General features: G+C 38.2%; 2 protein-coding genes across 14 annotated transcripts in view; both read left to right on the forward strand.

Moving 5' to 3' along the window:
• Positions 1 to 23,180, forward strand: part of LOC101019445 (lymphoid-restricted membrane protein) — an 85,690-nt gene that overhangs the window by 32,084 nt on the left and 30,426 nt on the right. For all 5 annotated transcript variants that reach the window (XM_021922122.2, XM_031650338.1, XM_031650339.1 and 2 more), the window contains exons 14-17: positions 386 to 520; positions 1,302 to 1,403; positions 2,674 to 2,837; positions 17,396 to 18,116. In XM_021922122.2, the coding sequence (XP_021777814.2) occupies positions 386 to 520; positions 1,302 to 1,403; positions 2,674 to 2,837; positions 17,396 to 17,579 (585 nt within the window). In that variant the 3' untranslated portion in view covers positions 17,580 to 18,116. The remainder of the gene's footprint in view (positions 1 to 385; positions 521 to 1,301; positions 1,404 to 2,673; positions 2,838 to 17,395; positions 18,117 to 23,180) is intronic.
• LRMP (lymphoid restricted membrane protein) overlaps positions 17,106 to 23,180 on the forward strand; it is a 56,769-nt gene continuing 50,694 nt past the window's right edge. For 3 of the 9 annotated variants that reach the window (XM_031650343.1, XM_031650344.1, XM_031650348.1), the window contains exon 1: positions 17,107 to 18,116. The gene's annotated coding sequence lies outside the window, so the exon portion shown is untranslated. Of the gene's footprint in view, positions 18,117 to 23,180 lie in introns of all 9 variants that reach the window. The other 6 variants (XM_031650349.1, XM_031650350.1, XM_031650346.1 and 3 more) reach the window with 4 other exon arrangements.

Raw genomic sequence — 23,180 nt, forward strand, 5'->3', positions numbered from 1 at the left:
CGTCTTTTATGAATGGAAGGGAGACAAAAGAAGCCAACCTGTTTTCAGTGGGATGGATTGAGCAGCCCTTCTCCACCAATTCTTCCCCACTGGGTATTTCTTTACCTATTTTTATGTTAAAATTAGAGCCATAACAGTTTATATCATCAGCATGTAAATGTCATCTGTTGATAAATGAGTTTTCCTTAAGACAGAATAAATGTTCAGCTGAAGCCATCCTAGAGAGAAAATGTCAACAGTATTTTTAGGATGTAAGAGAATTCCACAAGACTATTTAGAACCAAATGATAATGACATTAACTCATGAGCATCATTTTTGTTAAGTAAAAATAATGAATGTTCTCTATTCAGATGTCAATTGTGGGCATTTCGATCATTGTTTCAGAACACTGACACTGAAAGGCAGCGCAATACAATCAACTTGTCATCTCTGGACGCCATGATGGATCAAGAAATGCTGGTGTTACTGAGAGAGCCTGAGCAAAAAGGAGTGGAATTCACAGCCACTCTTCAGAAGCTGGTATCGTGTAATATACCTGTATTGTGGTGTTCCGCTTTGGCTGGGAATATCTGCAGACAACTGACCTGCAACCTGTTTGCTGAGTCCAAATGCATCTGTGTGCTGCTGAGACCCAAATTAATACACTCTGAAAAGTGAAGGTTTTTCTCAAACTTTTCTGAAGCTGGCCTGTTAGTTCTGGGTCAATCAGGGCTAACAGATTGACCATTAGATATGGATTGCTTGAGGCTATTTTTTCCTGTGGGCTAATCTTTAGAATCAAAGGGCTGAAGACATGGTATCTATTGAACAGTTTCCTTCTTTCAATTTTCTTTGGTTAATGGCTGGTATTTCTTTCTCTGTTTTGATTTTTCACTGGAAACTCTGGATGATTGGAGAAATCAGGGAACAACATTTTCATGCTGTTATTGCCAGTCCCTTCCACAGTGCCTAGCATATAGTAGGTAGCGTTTAGTTTGGTACATTTTGGTACATTTTAGAATGGTAAAAATAAGTGAAAATGGTTGTTTTCTTCTATTTAAAAAGATAGGTTTTGTTCTGGAAAATGATTATCTCTGTATACATTCAACATGTATAGAGCACCTGACAATATAGCATATACACATGGCAACATCCTGGAATAAAAGAAAGTCACTGGCGGCATTAGATGCAAACGAACGTACTCTGGTATTTTCCTGAATTACCTATAGAGTAGAACTTTGGTCTCAATGGATTCTGATTGTATAATAGCATGTGTCTTTCATCTGAATTCCTAGTTGAAGATGTGGAACTCTTTTTACAGCACGAAGAAATTTCTAAAATTGCAACCCTCACTGAAAGCTGTCGACGGTGGGTAAATAATCCAGAAATAACTGTGAAAGAAAAGTGGGAGGAGCAGCTTACTGTAAGTGTTCTATATTTTGTGATTTTCCTGGTTTTTCTTCTACTTTGTTAAGCCAGGTAATAGTGTATACAGTACCATTTCTAAGACTTTATTGTAGTCTTCTGCTATCTTAGTCTGATCATGAGTGTAGAGTGTGTATCCAGCGGTGTGTACGAGTGTGAGAGTAAGGAAAGAATGTGAGAGAGAGTGAGTGTGCAGACATGTGAGATACGATGGAGAGACAAATAATAAATACGATGATTTAATGAAAAAAATGCATTTATCTCCTTGTAAGAATTGGCTAGTCTAAATTTAGATTTTTCCTTAGCCTATTAAAATTGCCTAACTTTGAAAGAATGATGATTGTGTAAAAGAATCTTATTCCTGAGACTTTGATGGTTTTATTAACTCAGGAACTTGCAGAACATTGGAAAAGCAGCAACTTCTTAGGTAGCTGTTCCCAGCTTTGTTAGAAAGGAAGCACATGAGAAGGTATCCCTTTCATCTGTCCATCACATATTTACCTCTATTTCTTGACTGCCAGCCAGTTTCTTGCATCCATCAGCCGCTTAAGTTAAGCTAAAGAAAAAAAGTAAACTCTGTAATATGATTTCAACACCTTTGCCAGTCTAATTTCTTTTTTTTCCGAGATGGAATCTCGCTGTTGCCCAAGCTAGAGTGCAATGGCGTGATCTAGGCTCACTGCAACCTCCACTTCCTGGGTTCAAGCAATTCTCCTGCCTCAGACTCCCAAGTAGCTGAGATTACATGCATGCGCCACCACGCCCGGCTAATTTTTGTGTTTTTAGTAGAGATGGGGTTTCACCATGTTGGCCAGACTGATCTCAAACTCCTGACTTCAGGTGATCCGCCCACCTCAGCCTCCCAAAGTGCTGGGATTATAGTCAAACTAACTTTTTTAAGGTAACATGTGAATATGATAATCAATAAATACTGATATTATTGCATTATCTTGTCCCATCCTGTTCTAAAACAATTGTGATAACTGCTGAAGTTGTCAGGGACTAATTTAAGAAAAAGAAAGCGAAGCTCAGTTTTAGGGACACAATAAGAACTTTATACATACATGTTACATTGACATAACCAATAGGGTAGTCAATCTCTGGGCAATTGGGAATTGGTATTAATTGACATACAATTGAGAATTGGTATTCATTGACGTACAGTGATGCCATTGAGATGGAATGTCCACAGCTTTTTAGATTGCCTCTGTCATTTGTCTGTGTTTAACATTGGAGTACTGGGGTTTGTTTTGTGACTTTTCTTGTAGGAATTCAACAATATCATGGAAGAGAAGCTAGATCTTTGCATATTAATGCTGAACATTTTGGGAAATCACAAGGAGTCTCTTGATCAAGAATTTGCCAAATTAATAGAGATTTTGAAGAGATTCAGGCAGGAATATTTTTATTTCAGAAAAGAATTTCTTACCAGGTGATGATCATTTATGTATGAGAAATCCATGCTTTGTATACATGACATGCTTATGATCATGCCACTGCATTCAGTTTACTTTCTTCAAGTTGTATACATTGATTTCAGAGGAGACTTTTTTTCAGAGAAGACATCCTGTTTGACAATTCTGAATTGTAAAACAGTATGAAATTGACTTACATGTTCAAAATTGCAAATGACAAACTATAAAATCTGTGGAAACTGGCCAGGCGCAGTGGGTCACACCTGTAATCCCAGCACTTTGGGAGGCCAAGGCAGGCAAATCACCTGAGGTCAGGAGTTCAAGAGCAGCCTGGCCAACATGGTCAAACCTCATCTCTACTAATAATACAAAAATTAGCCTGGTATGGTGGTGCATGCCTGTAATCCCAGCTACTTGGGAGGCTGAGGCAGGAGAATTGCTTGAGCCGGGGAGGCAGAGGTTGCAGTGAGCTGAGATCGCACCACTGCACTCCAACCTGAGTAACAGAGTGAGACTCCATCTCAAAAAAAAAAAAAAATATTCTGTAGAAACTAGTATAATGAGTTATTTTTTCCCTGGAGAAGAAATTTGTAATTATGAAATATAGTCTTTTACCAGAAGACGCCTTAGAGATCCTCTAGTAATCTCATAATTTTACAGAGGACTAAGGCATGAGGAGATAAAGTGAACTAAAGGCCTGAGACTTATTAATGGAAGCTCTGGAACTTGAAGCCAGTCTGTTGGCTACTCCCCATTGGGTTTTATGTTTGACCTCAGTGTATCATGTTGGGCACTGGGCAACTAAATGTCAGTTAAATGAAGTCATAGGGAATAGATGATAACAAATATAAAATAACTTACCTTCTTATCCTTTCTGTACCCTCAATTCTTATGATAATGGTGAAATTCTTGAAATTTTTACGCCCTGGAAACAATAAGCACAGCGATTATATCTTTTGTTAACCACCATTTATAGAGCTGCTAGGACCATACTTAGCGCTCACTTAAGAAATACTTTTGGAGTAAATGAGCAAATGAACATAGGTATATATTGCACTTGAACAAAATTTTAAAATGTAATTAGAGACTGAGGAAAGCTTGAAGAAAATAGCCAGAAGAAACTATTTTATTCCCCCCAAATATAAGGAAACTAGATACCAGAGAGAGAGAATACCAGAGGAACTCTCAAGAAAATGGTCTTCTGCTTTCCCTAAGAAGCAGAGAACCCACACTTCCCCATAGTGGTAAAAGATGTGGGCTAAGTGGACACGCAGCTTCCTTACGCAGATACCATCTCCACAAAAGGCAGCATCAACATTCTTCTATTTAGCAACAAAGAACTATTTGGAGAGAGGTCTTCACTAATGTCATCTCAAAATGAGTGAATGTTTTGTATTGTCCTACTTAGACATACAAGCAGCCTGGTTAAATAACAGTAGTTGTCATTTGTCTAGAGGCTACGGTGTCAGATGTAGTGCTAAGAATTTGACATCTATTTATCTCCAGAGAGGTTCCATCATTTGCCCAAGGTCACCCAGCTGGGATTAAGTGATAGCTGAGATTCAGACCTAGTTCTGTCTGACTCCAAAACCTGTGTCCTTTCAATGGCTTATCTCCCACCATCAACTTGTTAAATCTGATACAAGATTCTTTAAAAATATTCTGGGAACCTAGCATTGGGCAAAATACTCCTTATCAGCATAAGATGGTTATAACCTCTGGCCTCTGGACACAATTTAAAACTCACAAAGCCACATAAAGGCTACACACAAAATAATTTGACTGTGGATTTCAGCTATGAATAAGTAAATAGCTGGGTGCCCTGGCTCACACCTATAATCCCAGCACTTTGGGAAGCCAAGGCAGGAGGATGGCTTGAGCCTGGGAGTTCAGACCAGCCTGGGCAACATAGCGAGACCCTGTCTTTACAAAAAAAATCTTTTTAATGAGCTGGGCATGGTGATGCATGCCTGTAGTCTCAGCTACTTGGGAGGTTGAGGTAGAAGGATTGCTTGAACCCAGGAGTTTGAGGCTGCAGTGAGCTATAATTGTGCCAGTGCACTCTAGCAGCCTGGGAGACAGAGCAAGACACTGCCTCGTAAAAAAAAAAAAAAAAAGAAAGAGAGAAAGAGAAACGAAAAGAGAAAAGAAAATGGAGTATTTTGTGAGGATGAGAGAGAAATTCTGTTTAGATGAGGTAGGAAATGTTTATTAAAGGTAAATTTTTAGGGGCTATTTGCTGAGGAAGAGAGGCTCCCATTCTGCTGTGGGACAATTGGGCCCTCGTGCTGGAGAATGGAAATCAGTGAGTGGGCCAAAGAGAGGCATGGACAGGAAAGTTCTCTCGGAAGGCTTGGCGAGGAAAGCAAATCTTGATTCGTACAACATCCGTCAGGATGTCTGCTCTTCGCCAGTCTGCCACCCCTTCCCCAAACCCAGGTGCTAAGGAATTATAGGAAATAAGACAGAAATCTCTGCCTCTTTGAAACTAACATCTAGTAAAGGATGCAAATAACAAACAAATAAACATATAATGTCAGGGAGTGGTATAAAGAAAATTAAATCGGGATAAGAAGACAGAGAATGACTGGGAGCATTTTAGAGAGAATAGCCAGGAAAGTCCTGCCTGAGGAGTAATGAATTGAGTGGAGACCTGAGTGGGGTGAGGGAGTGAGCTATGTGACCATCCGGGTGTGTTCCAGGCAGAGGAAGGAGCTGGTGCAAAGACCCTGAGATTGTAGTGAGCTTGGTGTTTTTGAGCAGCAGCAAGAAGCCGGTGTGGCTGGGGCGGGGTGGGGGCTGGACAGTGGTAGGATGTGGGGCCAGAGCGATAGACAGGGGCCAGGCCACACACAGCCTTTGCAGTCCATGTTTAGGAGTTGGGATTTTATTGAGTGTGGTGAGAAGCCATCAGAGGGTTAGGAGCAGAGAAGAAATGTGATTTGTGTTTTGTTTTTGTTTGTTTTTATTTTTTTCTTCTTTTTTTTTTTTTGTGATTTGTGTTTTGAAAGATCTGCTGGATGAAGAATTATTTATAGAGGGCAAAAGTGAAAGCAGGGAGACCAGTGAGAAGAATTTTCTTTTCTTTTCTTTTTTTTCAAGACAGGCTGGAGTGCAGTGGCGCGATCTCAGCTTACTGGAACCTCTGCCTCCCGGTTCAACCTCCACCTCCCGAGTTCAAGCAATTCTCCTGTCTCAGACTCCCAAGTAGCTGTGTGCCACTATGCTCAGCTAATTTTTTTTTTTTTTTTTTTTTTTTTTTAGTAGAAACAGGGTTTTGCTATGTTGGCCAGGCTGTTCTCAAACTCCTGGTCTCAAGTGATCTGCCCACGTAGGCCTTCCAAAGTGCTGGGATTACAGGTGTGAGCCACTGCACCCAGCCAGAGAAGAGATTTTCAACAACAGATAATCATTTAGATATTCTGATATCAATTTACTGATTTGTGACTCATTTTTTAAAAAGTAAGATATAAAATAATAGAGTGCATTACATATAATAAGAATAAGTAGTGCCGAATTGAATTTTTGTTTCAGCTATGTGTGTGTGTGTATGTGTGTCTGTTTGTATACTGAATTGAAATATAAAATATTTCATGATGAAAAAGTTATAGAGTTAAGAACAATTGCAGTAGTCCAGACGAGGGATGTAGTGTGGGTCAGAGTAATAGTCACGGAAGTGGTAAGAAATTATTAAATTCGAATTGTATTTTTGAGGGTGGATCTGATCAAACATGGTGGCAAGTTATAGTGTGGAGAAAGAGAAGAGTCATCCTTGACTTAGAGGCTTTTGATCTGAAAACCAGGTAAATGGTGTGCTATTTAGACCGCAAAGTCTGGGAAAGATGTAGACTGGAATAGAAATCAAGATTTATCATTAGAACATGTTGGCAGAGAGAACTGTTAGATTTAAACATACACACAAGCTAATGTATACCTCTTTACATGATAATAAAATTTCTGGTCAGGCGCGGTGGCTCAAGCCTGTAATCCCAGCGCTTTGGGAGGCCGAGACGGGTGGATCATGAGGTCAGGAGATCGAGACCATCCTGGCTAACAAGGTGAAACCCCGTCTCTACTAAAAAAACCACAAAAAACTAGCCAGGCGTGGTGGCGGGCGCCTGTACTCCCAGCTACTTGGGAGACTGAGACAGGAGAATGGCATAAACCCGGGAGGCGGGGCTTGCAGTGAGCTGAGATCCGGCCACTGCACTCCAGTCTGGGCGACAGAGCAAGACTCCGTCTCAAAAAAAAAAAAAAAAAAAAAAAATTATATAGGAGAAAAATCTTCAAAGGTTTATCATCTGTTGAATATCTTTAACAGATGATACCATCTAATTTTTTCTTGAGACAGTCTCGCTGTGTTGCCAGGCTGGAGTGCAGTGGCACAATCTTGGCTCACTACAACCTCTGCTTCCCGGGTTCAAGTGATTCTCCTGCCTCAGCCTCGTGAGTAGCTGGAACTACAGGTGCACACCACCACGCCCAGCTAACTTTTTGTATTTTTAGTAGAGATGGGGTTTCACCGTGTTGGCCAGGATGGTCTCGATCTCTTGACCTCGTGATCCACCTGCCTCAGGCTCCCAAAGTGCTGGGATTACAGGCATGAGCCACTGCACCTGGCCCCCATCTGGCATTTTTAAAAAGCTATTTCTAAGACTTAGGATTCATAAAGTTCATAAGACATGTTGTTCTATTGGTGAAAATACATATAAGTAATTGAAAGTATGAGTATTAATAAATATGGATTTATGATGGTCCTTAAAGTCCTCTTGCTTTCTCTTGGAAGATAATGGACACTCTTGAGAACATAGACTATTCCTAGAAGAGAGAAAAGTAGATAAAAGTGATGTCTTTAAAATTTAAAAAAAAAAAAAAAAAAAAAAAAATGATTCCAGCAAGATGGTGGAATAGGAAGCTCTGGACTCTCCTTCTCTCCAGGAACACATGAATTCAACAACAATACATGAACAAATTCCTATTGTGAGAAACCCAGAAACTAGTTGAGAGGCTTCTGAATCCTGAGTGAATGTGAATCCAACTTCATCAAGACTGGTAGGAAAATTTGAGGAATCTTCATCATAATCCCTATCCCCAGTTCAGTGCCATGTCAGTGGAAAGAAACCTCCAGGTCTCAGCTTCTCCCTAGTGTGGTGGGGTGGGGGGAAGAATCAAACCACATGTCCAACCAACATTTCAACTTTCCTGGGGGCTGCCTAAGATACTAGCTTCTGTTTCACTTGTCTTACGGTGCTAATAGGACCTGGCATACTCTAGGTGCCTGGATACCACTGAAAATGAAGAAGGTAGTTTGAACTAGCATGCATGAGCTTGCTGGAGCCCCTACTCCCAGCTCAGTGAAAAGCCTTAGGTCTCAGCTTCTTTCCAGGGATGAAAGGATGGAAGAATTGGACTGTGTATCCAATGTTTCAATTTTTCTGGATGCTGTCCAAAGAATTGGCTTCTGTCTTCCCTGTCTCAGAGTACTATGAGACCCAGCATGCTCTAGATGCCTTGGGGCTGCTAGAAACAAAAATAGTGGTTTGGATTAGTGTGAATGTTTGAGACCACCGCTGGCCTCCAGAATCTCTTCCTGGATTGATTAAGGGTTTTCGCCTGTATGAGACCAGTATGTGAAGACTGAGAGAGTTGGCTATTTTTTCTCATGCACAGTTAAAAAGAGTCAAGGAAAATAACGAAGTAGCAAGATATGTTGCAAACAAAGGGACAAAATAAGTCTCCAGAAACTGACCCTAATGAAACAGATAAAGGACTTACCTGACAGAGAATCCCACAGAAATCCTCGAGGTCAGAAGAAAATGCCTGTGCAAAGTTAGAATTTTAACAAAAAGAAAATACAAACACAGAATGTTGTAACACTGTAATGGTTGTGGTTAAATCAGTTTTAATTCTTATATAAAAGTTAAAAGTATTATAAGTAAAAAAACTATAAAATGTTTATGATACATAACTAAAATATGTAAATTTTAGTTTACATATGTAAATTATGTTAAATATGTTATGTAAATTATGTTAAATTTAGTTAGATATGTAAATTATGATATCAATAACAAAGTGTTTGAAGGAGAGAAGACATAGTATAGAGTTTTTATATGTGATGGAATTTAGGTTGTTAGGTTAAAATAGGCTATTATAATTATAATTATAATAAAATAGGCTATTATAATTATAATTATAAGATATTATAATTATAATTATAATAAAATAGGCTATTATAATTATAAGGTATAATTATATTATATATATTTATATATAATATAATTATAAATATAATATAATTATAATTATAATATAATAATATAATATAATAATATAATAATAATATAATAATATAATGATAATATTATAATTATAAGATCTTATAATTACATGGAGCTATGTAAGCTCCATGATAACCCCAAAGAACATACCTATAGAGCAGATACACACACAAAGAAAGGAGTCAGAGTATCAATACAGAGAAGTCAACAAAACTCAAAGGAAGGCAACTAGAGAGGAAAAGAGGGACAAAATAACTACAAGACAGAAAAATAATAAAATGGCAGTAGTAAGTCCTTCCCTATCAATAATTACTTCAAATATAAGGATTAAACTTACCAATCAAAAGACATAGAGGGCTGAACATATTAAATTTTAAAAAGCCAAGATTCAACTATATGCTGGCTCAAGAGACTCACTTTAGATTTAAGTACATATATAAGCTGAAGGTGAAGAGATGAAAAAAGATATTCCAAGCAAATGGCAGCCAAAAGAGAGTATGGGTAACTATATCAGACAAAATAGACTTTAAGTCAAATACTGTCATAAGAAACAAAGAAGAACATTATATAATAAAAGGATCAACTCACCAGGAAAATATATCTACACACCCAACATTAGAGAACCTAAATATATAAAGCAAACACTGACAGAACTGAAAGGGGAAATAGAAGAAATAGACAGCAATACAATAATAAGAGACTTTAGTATTTCATGTTCAATAATGGATGGAACATCTAGACAGAAAATAAGGAAATAGCAGACTTGAGTAGCACTAGAGAGTAAATGGACCTAACATAGAACATTCTGCCCAACTGCAGTAGAATATACATCCTTCTTAAATGCACATGGAACATTCTTCAGGATATATCATACATTAGGTCACAAAACAAATATTAACAAATTTAAGATTATTGAAATCATACTAATTATCTTTTTCCTACCACAATGGAATCAAACTAGAAATCTCTAGCAGAAGGAAAACGGAATATTCACAAATATGTGAGAATTAAACAACAGATTCCTGAACAGCAAATAGGTCAATGAAGAAATAAAGAAAATGACACTAAAATGACACTTGAGACAAATGAAAACAAAAGCACATCCCAAAAACTTTGGGATGTAGAAAAAGCAGTACTAAGAGGACATTTTATAGTGATAAACACGTATTAAAAAAGAAGATAGATTTCAGATAAACCTAACTTTTTACACTTCAATGAACTAGAAAAAGAACAACTTAAGCCCAAAGTTCCTTCTCAGAAGAAAGGAAATAATAAAAGTTAGAGCAAAAAGTTGTTTAAAATAGAAAAGCAATTAAAAAGCAGCAAAACTAAGAGATGGATTTTTGAAAAGACAAGACAGACAAACCTTTAGCTAAACTAAGAGGACTCAAAATCAGAAATGAAGGAGGAGAAATTACAACTAGAACTGCAGAAATACAAAGGATCATAAAAGACTAGTATAAACAATTTTATGCCAACAAATTGGATAACCTAGAAGAAATGGAAAAAATTCCCAGAAACGTACACCCCATCATATTTCTTTATGAATCGTGAAGAAATGGAAAATCTGAAAAGATCTACAACCAGCCAGATGTAATTAAACACCTCCCAAAAAAGAAAAGCCCAGTATGAGATGGCTTCACTGGTGAATTCTACCAAACATTTAAAGAAGATTAATGCTAATCCTTCTGAAATTCTTCACACACACACACACACACAAAAAAAAAAAAAGAAAAGAAAAGAAAAGAAAAGGAAGATACATTTCCAAATTCATTTCATGAGGCCAGCATTACCTTGATACCAAAGCCAGGCCAGTATCCCTGATGACGCAAAATCCTCAAGAAAATATAAGCAAACATAAGTCAAATTCAAAAGCCCATTAAAAGGCTTATATACCACGACCAAATAGGATTTATTTTTGGGATGTAAGGATGGTTCAACATATGCAAACTGATTATTGTGATATACCACATTAACAGAATGGAGGATACATATTGTGTGTGATCATCTCTGTAGGTGCAGAAAAAACATTTGATAAAATTTAACAGTATTTTGTGTAAAAACTCTTAAGAAACTAGGAATAGAAGAAAATTATCTCAACATAATAAAAGTAATATATGAAAAACCCAGTGAACATCACTCAATGGTAAAAGACAAAGTTTTTCCTCTAAGATCAGCAACAAAGCAAGAATGCCCACTCTCACCACTTCTGTTCAGTGTAGTTCCAGCCATAGCATTCAGGCAAGAAAAAAAAAAAGGCATGTAAATAAAAAAAGGAAGAAGTAAAATGATCTCTGCAGATAACATGATCTTATTTATAGAAAACCCTAATGATTTCACAAAAAACCCTGTTAGAATAAAATTTAGTAAAGTTGCATGACACAAAATCAACATACAATAGTAAGTTTTATTTATATATGAGCAACACTGAACTATCTGAAAAAGAAATTAACACTCTCATTTACAATAACTTCAAAAAGAATACTTTAGAATAAATTTAAAGAGGTAAAACACATATAATAAAAACTACAAAATATTGATGAGAGAAATTAAAGAAGACACAAATAAATGAAAAGGCATCCTATGTTCATAGATTGGAAGAGTTAATTTGTTAAAATGTCCATAGTACCCAAAGCAATCTATAGATTCAATGCAATCCCTAACAAAAATTCTGATGGAATTTTTTTACAGAAATAGAAAAAAAATTCTAAAATTCTGTTTTTGGTTTTTTGGGGTTTTTTTTGAGACGGAGTCTCGCTCTGTTGCCCAGGCTGGAGTGCAGTGGCATGATCTCAGCTCACTGCATGCTCCACCTCCTGGGTTCATGCCTTTCTCCTGCCTCAGCCTCCCCAGTAGCTGGGACTACAGGTGCCCATCACCACACCAGGCTAATTTTTTTGTATTTTTAATAGAGATGGGGTTTCACCGTGTTAACCAGAATGGTCTCCAGCTCCTGACCTCGTGATCCACGCACCTCAGTCTCCCAGAGTGCTGGGATTACAGGCGTGAGCCACTGCGCCTGGCCCTAAGATTCTTACAGAACCATGAGGGATCCTGAATAGCCGAAGACAATCTTGAGAAGAAAGAACAAAGATGGAGACATTACCATTCCTGATTTCAAAATATATTACAAAGCTACAGTAATTAAACCAGTATGATACTAGCATAAAGACCGACATATAGACCAGTGAAACAGAATGAAACAGAATAGAGAGTCTAGAAATAAACCAATGCATAGATGGTCAATTGATCTTCAACATAGGTACTAGGGAAAGGATAATCTCTTCAACAAATGGTGCTGGGATAACTGGACATCCACAGACAAAAGAATGAAATTGGACTCATACAATAAACAAAAATCAATTAAAATGGATTAAAGATATAAATGTAAGACTTGGAACTGAAAACACCTAGAAGAAAACATGGGGGAAAGCTTCATAATGTTGGTCTTGGCAAGATTTCTTGGATATGACACCAAAAGCACATGCAACAAAAGCAAAATAGACATGTTGGACTACATCAGTCCAAAAAACTTCTGCACAGCAAAGAATACAATGCAATGAAAAGACAACCTATGGAATGGGAGAAAATATTTGTAAACTATACAAGTGATAAGGGGTTAATTTTTTGTTGTTTTTTGTTTTTGTTTTTTCCTTTAACTTTTAAGTTCCAGGGTACATGTGCAGGATATGCAGGTTTACATAGGTAAATATGTGCCACAGTGGTTTGCTGCACAGATCAACCCATCACCTGGGTATTAAGCCCAGCATCCATTTGCTATTCTTCCTGATGCTCTCCCTCCTCACCCACTTGACAGGCTCCAGTGTGCGTTGTTCCCCTCCATGTGTCCATGTGTTCTCATCATTCAGTTCCCACTTATAAGTGAGAACATGTGATGTTAATTTTCTGTTCCTGTGCTAGTTTGCTGAGAGTAGCAGCTTCCAGTTCCATTCATGTCCCTGCGAAGGACGTGACCTTGTTCCTTTTTATGACTGTGTAGTATTCCATAGTATATATGTATCACATTTTCTTTATCTAGTCTATCACTGATGGGCATTTTGGTTGATTCCATGTCTTTGCTATTATGAATAGTGCTACAATGAACATATGCATGCATGTATCTTTATAATAGAATGATTTATATTCTTTGGGTATACACTCAGTAATGGGCTTGCTGGGTCAAATGGTATTTCTACCTCTATCTAGATCTTTGAGGAATTACCACACTGTCTTCCACAATGGATGAACTAATTTATACCCCACCAACAGTATAAAAGCATTCCTTTTTCTCTGCAACCTTGCCAGCATCTATTATTTCTGAGATTTTTAATAATTGCCATTCTGACTGGCATGAGGTGGTATCTTATTGTGATTTTGATTTGCATTTCTCTAATGATCAGTGATGTTGAGCTTTTTTTCATGTTTGTTGGCTGCATGAATGTCTTATTTTGAGAAGTATCTGTTCATGTCCTTTGCCCACTTTTTATTTTTTTTATTTTTTTGAGACAGGGTCTTGCTCTGTTGCTCAGGCTGGAGTGCAATGGCATGGTCTTGATCTCAGCTCACTGCAACCTCCACCTCCCAGGTTCAAGCAATTCTCCTGCCTCAGCCTCCTGAGTAGCTGGGACTACAGGCACGCACCACCACGCCCAGCTAATTTTTGTATTTTAAGTAGAGACAGGCTTTCACCACATTGGCCAGGCTGGTCTCTAACTCCTGACCTCAAGCGATCTGCCCACCTCAGCCTCCCAAAGCACTGGGATTACAAGTGTAAGCCACTGCATCTGGCTTAAAAAAGTGGTTTTTAATGTTTTTTATTTATTTTTTTTTGTAAATTTGTTAAAGTTCCTTGCAGACTCTGGATATTAAACCTTTGTCCAATGGATCGATTGTAAAAATGTTCTCCCATTCTCTAGGTTGTCTGTCGACTCAGATGATAGTTTCTTTTGCTGTGCAGAAACTCTTTAGTTTAATTAGATCCTATTTGTCAATTTTTGCTTTTATTGCAATTGCTTCTGGTGTTTTCATCATGAAATCTTTGCCCATGCCTATGTCCTGAAATGTATTGCTTGGATTTTCTTCCAGGGTTTTTATAGTTTGGGGTTTTACACTTAAGTCTTTAATCTATATTGAGTTAATTTTTGTATAAGGTCTGAGGAAGGGAACCAGTTTCAATTTTCTGCATGTGGCTAGCCAGTTCTCCCAGCACCATTTATTAAATAGGGAATCCTTTTCCCATTGCTTGTTTTTGTCAGATTTGTCAAAGATCAGATGGTTGCAGGTGTACAGTCTTATTTCTGAGTTCTCTATTCTCTTCTATTGGTCTATGTATCTGTTTTTGTACCAGTACCATGCTATTTGGTTACTGTAGCCTTGTAGTATAGTTTAAAGTCAGGCACCATGATGCCTCCAGCTTTGTTAATTTTTCTTAGGATTGTCTTGGATATTTGGGTTCTTTTTTTGATTCCATATGAATTGTTAACTAGTTTATTCTAATTCTGTGAAGAATGCTAATGGCAGTTTAATGGGAATAGCATTGAATCTATAAATTACTTTGGGCAGTATGGCTATTTTCATGATATTGATTCTTCCTATCCATGAGCATGGAATGTTTTCCATTTGTTTGTGTCCTCTCTGATTTCCTTAAGCAGTGGTTTGTAGTTCTCCTTGAAGAGGTCTTTCACTTAAGGGGTTAATATTTAGAAAATATAAGAAACCCCTACAACTCAAGAACAACAAAAAAACAAAAAAACCCACAAATAACTAGATTTAAAAATAGGCAAAAGACTTGAATAGACATTTCTCAAAAGAAGACAATAAATGGCCAACAGGTGTACGAACAGATACTCAAATAATCATTAGGAAAATGCAAGTTAAGACTATAATTAGATATTGTATCATACCTCTTAGGATGGCTATTATTTTAAAAGATGGCCGGGTGCGGTGGCTCACGCCTATAATCCCAGCACTTTGGGAGGCTGAAGCAGTTGGATCACGAGGTCAGGAGATCAAGACCATCCTGGCTAACACGGTGAAACCCCGTCTCTACTAAAAATACAAAAAATAAAAATTAGCCAGGCATGGTGGTGGGCGCCTGTAGTCCCAGCTACTCAGGAGGCTGAGGCAGGAGAATGGTGTGAACTCAGGAGGTGGAGCTTACAGTGAGCCAAGATTGTGCCACTGCACTCCAGCCTGGGCGACAGAGCAAAACTCTGTCTCAATAAATAAATAAATAAATAAATAAATAAATAAAAAGAAAAAAAAAGTGTTAGTGAGGATGTAGAAATACTGGAGTCCGAGGGCACAGTTGTGGGAATGGAAAGTGGTGCAGGCGCTATAGAAAATGTTATGGAGGGCCAGGCGCTGTGGCTTATGCCTGTAATCCTAACACTTTGGGAGGACAAGACAGGCGGATCACGAGGTCAGGAGATTGAGACCATCCTGGCCAACATGGTGAAACCGCATCTCTACTAAAATACAAAAAATTAGCTGGGCTTGGTGGCACACGCCTGTAGTTCCAGCTGCCTAGGAGGCTGAGGCAGGAGAATCGCTTGAACCCAGGAGGTGAAGGTTGCAGTGAGCCGAGATTGCACCACTGCCCTCCAGCCTGGAGACAGAGCAAGACTCCATCTCAAAAAAAAAAAAAAAGTTACAGAGTTTTCTCAAAATATTAAAAATTAAACTACTATTTGATCTAGGGACCCCAATTCTGGGTAGTTATTCAAAATAATTAAAATCAGGACCTGGAATAGCTATTTGCATTCCCATGTTCATTGCAGCATTATTCTCAATAGCCAAGATTTGGGAACAACCTGAATGTCCACGGATGATTAAAGAAAATTTTTAAGGGAATATTATTCAGCCTTAAAAAAAAAAAAAAGGGAATTCTACCACATATGACAACATGGATAAACCTGGAGGACGCTATCCCAAGTAAAATAAGTGAGTCACAGAACAACAAATACTGCGTGATCCCAGTTATCTGAGGTATCTAAAACAGTTAAACTCCTAGAAATAGAAGAAGAATGGTGGTTGCCAGGGGCTAGGGGAGGGGACATGAGGAGTTGCTACTCATGTAAACTTTATACAATAGGTATAAAGTTTCAGTTATGCAAGATGAAGATGTTCTAGAGATCTGCTGTACAACATTATGCCTATAGTTATTAACACTGTATCGTACACTTAAAGTTTTGTTAAGTGGGTAAATTTCCTGTTCAATGTTCCTACCACAGTTAAAAAAAAAAAGAGAGAGAGAGTGACAACTATGAGCTATTGAAGGATGCTCAGTGGAATGTGTGGTGATGTAGGCAGTTTTTATTTTTGCTTAGGATTTTGTTTACTTGTTTACCAGTATGGTAAGCATTCTGTGAGAACATTCTTCCCTCTCACGTGGTCCTTCTTGAAACCAGGGCTGGATTTGTGCCAGTGTGCAGTGGCATTCTGACTAAATGTTAACGTTTGAGAGGCATGCACAAGGCCTACAGCTGACAATGTCTTCCTTGTTGTTTTGCAACTCCCAACATTTATCACCACTTTGAGTTAAGGTCCATATTCAAGTCAAATTGTTTCCAGATAATCATTGATGTGCTGGCATGTAACACACATTAAATAATCTCATCTGCGAACAGAGAGTAAGTGCATTTTTACATGTTCTATAGAATTGGACCCAAATGAGGTGTAGTGTAATGGCACCATGAGATTTGTGGTGGGGAAGGGTGGTGGGGAGAAGAGCTTCAGCAAAGAGAGGACTAAAGTGGAAATATCAACCGCCAGCTTTCATCTGTGCCTGGGGGCGGTCCTTCCTGTGCTCGTGGCACGTGTTTATACTATGATTGGCAACCCTTAAGGAGAAAGTTTAAGGTCATGAAACAAAGTTCTCTTTCCTTTTCTTTTCCCTCCCCCCACCTTTACCCCATTCCTTTCTTTTTCTGTAAAAGCTAGCTGTGATGTGTAAATACTGCACCTGTCACCCTGACCTCATTGTAGAGCCATCTTCTGAGCAACTGGCAACTGATGTTAAGTGCTATGAATGCAACGGGTGGGAACCGAACACACCAATGTAAAAGATGAAACTGGAAGTCCTTATCTGTAAAGTGAGGGTGTCAGGCTAAGCGACCAATATGCTTTGCTTAAGATTTTATATTTGTGAAGCATTTATATGTAAATACTTTCACTTTTTCCTCTGATCTCTAAGGAAGTGGTGTTAAGTTTGAATTTGTCACAGTTTCACAGGGTGACTCTTAGTTGAAATGTCACTGACGACTTGTGGTTTGGACTTTTTTTTTTTTTAACTCCAGTCAGAAACAACTAGAAGCCATTAAACAACTGCAAGAAGATGCTGTCAACCAGGAAGGCATCCTTAGGAAGAGACTCCAAGAAGCCAGCCAATGGCTGGAGGATGCGAAGGAGCAGGTAGGGTGGCTCATGGCTACATTAGATTCAGGGGACATCTCCTTAGATGCCCTGCAAACCATGAAATAAAAATGGAGGAGGAACAACAACAACAAACAAAAAAGAAAGCAAAGAGGAACTGCAAGTTCAGTCCCTAGCGACTAACAGTGAGCAGAGGAAGTAAAGGGGGAGTTGTGAGAGAGGCGGTGTCAACAGCCTGCTGATGAAAGAGGCGACTCTGCAGAAAGAGGCAACTTGACATATCAGGACTTCAACCGCTGTAGAAATAGCTCAGGCATACCAAGCCCATGCAAACACAGAATTGCAGAAGTTCAGGAGAGGCTTATCACTTCCCTGAGAAGAAAAACACATTTTCAGTTTCGCCTGCATCACAAGAGTGAGCACTCCATTGCTTTCTTTCCTGGCCACACTGCTACAACCCAGTACTAACTGTCCATATCCAGGGCAAGGATCGAGATCGAGAAGCTCACTCTGCCAGTGAAAAAGCTACGTCTTTACTGCATAAATTAGAGGAAGCAATTTCGGAACAACGGAAACTTCAAACTATAAATACTGAATTATCGAACACTTGCCAGGCACTTCAGCAGAAGACAAGGAAACTGAAGAGTGAGTAGCAAATATTCATTTATGCCCCAGTTTTTGTTCACCCTGAGGCGGGGCATAGGACTCCAGATGTTTTTCTAGATTACAGCTAGGATATTATTCCTGAATTTATGACAATGAAATGGTTTGAGAAGGCAATATTGTGAGGCTTTCAGAGAGAGGTTTGCTGAGTAGCTAGGTGCATGCATGGGTTTAACCATTAACTTCCCTTTTTGCTTTTTTATTATAAGCTGGTTTTGTCTGTGGCTGTTTTTTTCTTTTAAAATTAAATAAAACTTCTCAAAATTTCTAAAAGTAAAAAGGGAGAAAAATCTAGTATGCATGGTATATTTGAACTTGCGAGTTGTTATATATTATTCTCTGATTTTATTAGCTAATTTTTTCCTCTCATATGGTAGAAAAGGCCTTGCTCGTCTATTTTCTTTGGTAATCTTGGGGGATTGGGCAAAATAATTATGAATTCAATGTTTATCAAAATATCAAACGTGTGAAAATTATTTTAAAGTTTTAATGCATTCTCTACATACATATTTTGCATTTTAAAAATTGGAATATTTGTCATTTTTCTGTATTACCCAAAAGTGTATAAACTTTTACCAGAGATTTATGTGAGAAGACAATTGTCACATTACACATGTCAGATTAGGTATAAAATTGTTTCATTCTAGAAACATAATATGGTAAAAATAAACCTTACTTATTTAGTCATTTATCAGACAATTGCTTTTGTTCAGCCAGTTTCTTGTTCTAGCAGTATAAATGCTCTTTTTATAGAAAGTTATTTGGTTTGAGAAATAAACAATTAAATATAAGCTTAAGGTAGGCTAGAGATGAAAAATTTCAGACTTGTGCTTATTTTGGATTTATTGTACCCTTTCTACTATTATCCGAGAAAGCTATTTAGGAGTTTAAGAAATAGTCTAGTTTTAAAATAGCAATGGTTTGCCGGGCACGATGGCTCACCTCTGTAATCCCAGCATTTTGGGAGGCCGAGGTGGGCAGATTGCTTGAGCTCAGGAGTTTGAGACCAGCCTGGACAACGTGGCAAAACCCCGTCTCTACAAAAATTACAAATAAATAAATAAATAAAATGTCAAAATAGCAATGGTTATTCAATATGTTATTGTCATAATTTTTAAACCTTTATGAAGTTGCCAGTTTTCAATAATTCTAAATATTGTGATTCACTCTGTTAGGCTAGCAAGGCAGTCTTTAAATTGCATAGTCTATGTATTATTTTACTACTGCTCAGAGGGCACTGGAGAAGGTTCCCTTGTGATTAGAACTATTCATGTTGAGACATGAATCATCAGGCATTCCAAAGTTGGTTTGAGGTGTGTCTGCTTTAGACACTGTGCCCAGGACTATTCTTTTGCTCCAGTTTGGCTTTTGATTAAATCAACATTAAATCTGAGTCTTATAAACTGCTAAGAATTTGTTCCCCTTCCTCACTACGATTTTCTTGCAGTATTTTCTTAGAAGAGCTAACTTTTCTAACTTATCCCAAAGTACACGTTCTTGATATTATGAACTTGCTATTGCTGTCTTCCCAGTTTATCTTCACAGCATAATAGATTCAAATACACTTAAAAGTCAAATATGAAAGCTGCCCTGGGTTAATACGTGTATTTTTTTCTGCTTGGATAAAGTAAAGTGGACACTTCCTTTCTGTCTTGAGTTATTTATAACCTGTCCAGATTTATGAAATCTCTTACTTGTTACTTGTATCTTTTGCTGCCCCAAAAACCCGTAGAAACCAGGATTTTGCTCGTATGACCATTTGCTTATGATCTTTCTAACAATGCCCTTTAAATTCAATCTTTGAAAGAAGAGGGAAATTTAGATAGCACATATTTTCAAAACGGTCTATGTAGCAGATGTTCCAGATAGACTGCGAACAAATGTCAGTGAGTACAGTTGTCACACAAACACGTCCACGCACATCCCACCGTGACCACTGCCACCCCATGCTATTTGAGTTCTGAGTCAGACATCTGATTCTGAGTCAGAAAACAAAACATATTTATATCTGTTTAGCTTTTCTGAAACTCTCTGGCTAGTTTAATAAATTCACAAAGTATTTCAGACAATTGTTTTCTGATCCATCTAAGTTGCATCAGCACATTGGGTGGGGATGCAGCTGGTTTGTCCAAATGTTCAGATCAGTGTGCATAATGTTCACACTAGCACTGGAAATTTATATATGACATTTGATCAGAAATCCTGAACTTTATCTTGAATAAATAATATTGTTCAAGTTTTCAATTGCCATCAGAACTGGGCTGATTTATAAGGCAATTCGTGTGCATGATGTCCTTCAAGAAATGTGCCGTGAAAACGGTTCAACTGCTTGAAAGGTTACTGATATATTTTCTTTCTTCTGCATCTAAACTTTGTTTATATCTAAGTATCTTGTTAATATATACATGACTGGATTATAATTGGTGTTTGCTTTAAAAGGGAAATTTTTTTATTATGCTTTAAGTTCTAGGATGCATGTGTGCAATGTGCAGGTTTGTTACATATGTATACATGTGCCATGTTGGTGTGCTGCACCCCTTAACTCGTGATTTACATTAGTTATTTCTCCTAATGCTATCCTTCCCCCATCCCCCACCCCACGACAGTCCCCACTGTGTGATGTTCCCCACCCTGTGTCCAAGTATTCTCGTTGTTCAATTCCCACCTATGAGTGAGAATATGTGGAGTTTGGTTTTCTGTCCTTGCAATAGTTTGCTCAGAATGATGGTTTCCGGCTTCATCCATGTCACTACAAAGGACATGAATTCATCTACAAAGGAAATGTTTAAAAGCTTATAGGATGTGTATATAACATATTAGGGTGAATTTTATGTACAGAAATCATGGACTAATTGATAGAATCCAAAACTATCACCCCCTTACTATTCACCATCTCTTGTTCCCATCTGACATAAGATCTTCATGGAGTCAGTCCTCTAACAGACAATGAGAGAATTACCTTTAAGCATCACAAATTTTTGCTTGAAGACAGATCCTGGGAAGCTCCAATATAGCATAATTTCTTATGTTCAAATAAGAACTTCATCATTTAGAGGAGGCTTTCACCTAGATGATATCACTGCAAACACTCTTCTAGCTTGCTATTCTTAGCATGGAGGGCAGGAGGTATGGGAGAGGTAAAACCCTTAGGGCTTGGAGCATGGATTCAGGATGAAAGCCGTGTCCTAAGCAGTCAGTAAACAGGAGGGAAATGAGCCAAAGAAGGCGGGCGCAGGGATCCAGGTGATTGAGATACTTAAAGACAGAAGGTTTTGGGATGACGGCCAAGGAGAAAACCAAAGCCAGATATGGCTTGCTCAACAACTCTGGTGGGATAGGGACCCCAGTTTTCCCAAATGAAAAATGCAGATATGGAGAAGTAATCTGGGAAGTATAGTATAATGATTAAGAACGTGGCATTTGAAATTAACAAACCTGTGTTCTCACTCAAAGTCTACAAAAGAGTGGCTGGGTAAAGTTGAGCAAATTACATTGCCTCTCTGAGCTTCAGTATCCTCTTCTGTTAAATGTAGTTGTTGTGAATTATATAAATAACATAATAAATGCAAAATAGTAGCTAACGCTTGGCCATGGTTGATATTTGTGTTCTGCTGGAACACGTTTCTATAACATGAATCATCTCATTTGTGATTTGTAAATGGGAAATGCTGTGGTTATATAGTATAGAAGTTATATTGTTTCATTCACGATTTTCTTGGGACTTGGATCTGGATTGGTAGGAACAGAACTCTCACCTTCCTCAGGAAAGGAAAAAGCCCTTAGCTTGACTGCTGAACAGGCAACAGGAACCCTTTCAGCTTTATTTTGAGAAAATTAAAAATAAGTGTCTGCACCTGGGCCTCCCTCCCCAGAGCCACTCTGGGCTCTGCCCCAGCTTTGTAGAGCCATAGTCTGTGTCCAATCCTACTCCTTCCTGTGTTCACCTTGTTAGCCTCGCTGTCTCCATCTGCATTTGCTTCTCATCCCCACCAACACTGTTCTAGTGAAAGCATCACCAGCATTTCCACTCTCTTGTTTCTGTGTATTTCTGATATCCTGCAAGGCATTTAAAGATGCATGTCTGAGTGATGCATGTAATCTTCTTAGTACTAATAATTCAATAATTGTGTTTGTTAGTACTCTGGTTACAATGTTGCACATACACACAGGTAGGTAGGTAAGTAGACAGATTTTATTATTATTATTATTATATTATTTTGAGACAGGATCTCGTTCTGTCACCCAGGCTGGACTATAGTGGTGGGATCATGGCTCACTGTAGCCTCAGCCTCCTGGGCTCAAGTGATCCTCCTGCCTCAGCCTCCTGAGTAGCTAGGACTATAGGTGAGCACCACTATGCCTGGCTAATTTTTAAAATTTTTGTAAAGATAGGATCTCACAATGTTGCCTAGGCTGGTCTCAAACTCCTGGGCTCAAGCAATCCTCCTGCCTCAGCCTCCCAAAGTTTTGGGATTACAGGTGTGAGCCTCTCTGCCCGGCTGCATGTATTTTTTTAGTGGTTTCTTCCTAACCCTATTTCATAATCCCGGCATTATTTTGTTCTTATGCTTTTAACTTCTTTTTTATTAGTGTATTTAACATGTCATAAAATGTTCAGATCTCGAGTATGCTATTCAACTAGGTAGATAAATACACATCAAAACACAGAATTTCTATCACCCCAGAAACTTCCCTTGTGCAACTTCCCAGTCAATGCCCCGCCCCCACCTCTAGCACCCTAAGGAACAACCACTGGTCTGATAGCTTAGCCTGTTCTAGAACTCAGTTACACAGTATGTACTTTTTTGTATGTTGGTCTTTTTCCTGTCAGCATGATGGGATTATGTTGTATTTCTTAGCAGTATTTTTTCATTGTTGAGTTGTATTTCCTTGTATGAATATTCCAAAATTTGATTGGTTTTTCTGCTGTTATTGGATATCTGCAGTATATGCAGTTTGGGGTTACAATGGACAAAGCTGCTATGAACATCTGTGTACAAGTCTTTGTGTGCACATAAGTTTTCATGTCACCTAGAATAAATATCT

This window comes from Papio anubis, chromosome 9 (genome assembly GCF_008728515.1).
Source record: "Papio anubis isolate 15944 chromosome 9, Panubis1.0, whole genome shotgun sequence".
Classification (NCBI taxonomy): Eukaryota; Metazoa; Chordata; class Mammalia; order Primates; family Cercopithecidae; genus Papio; species Papio anubis.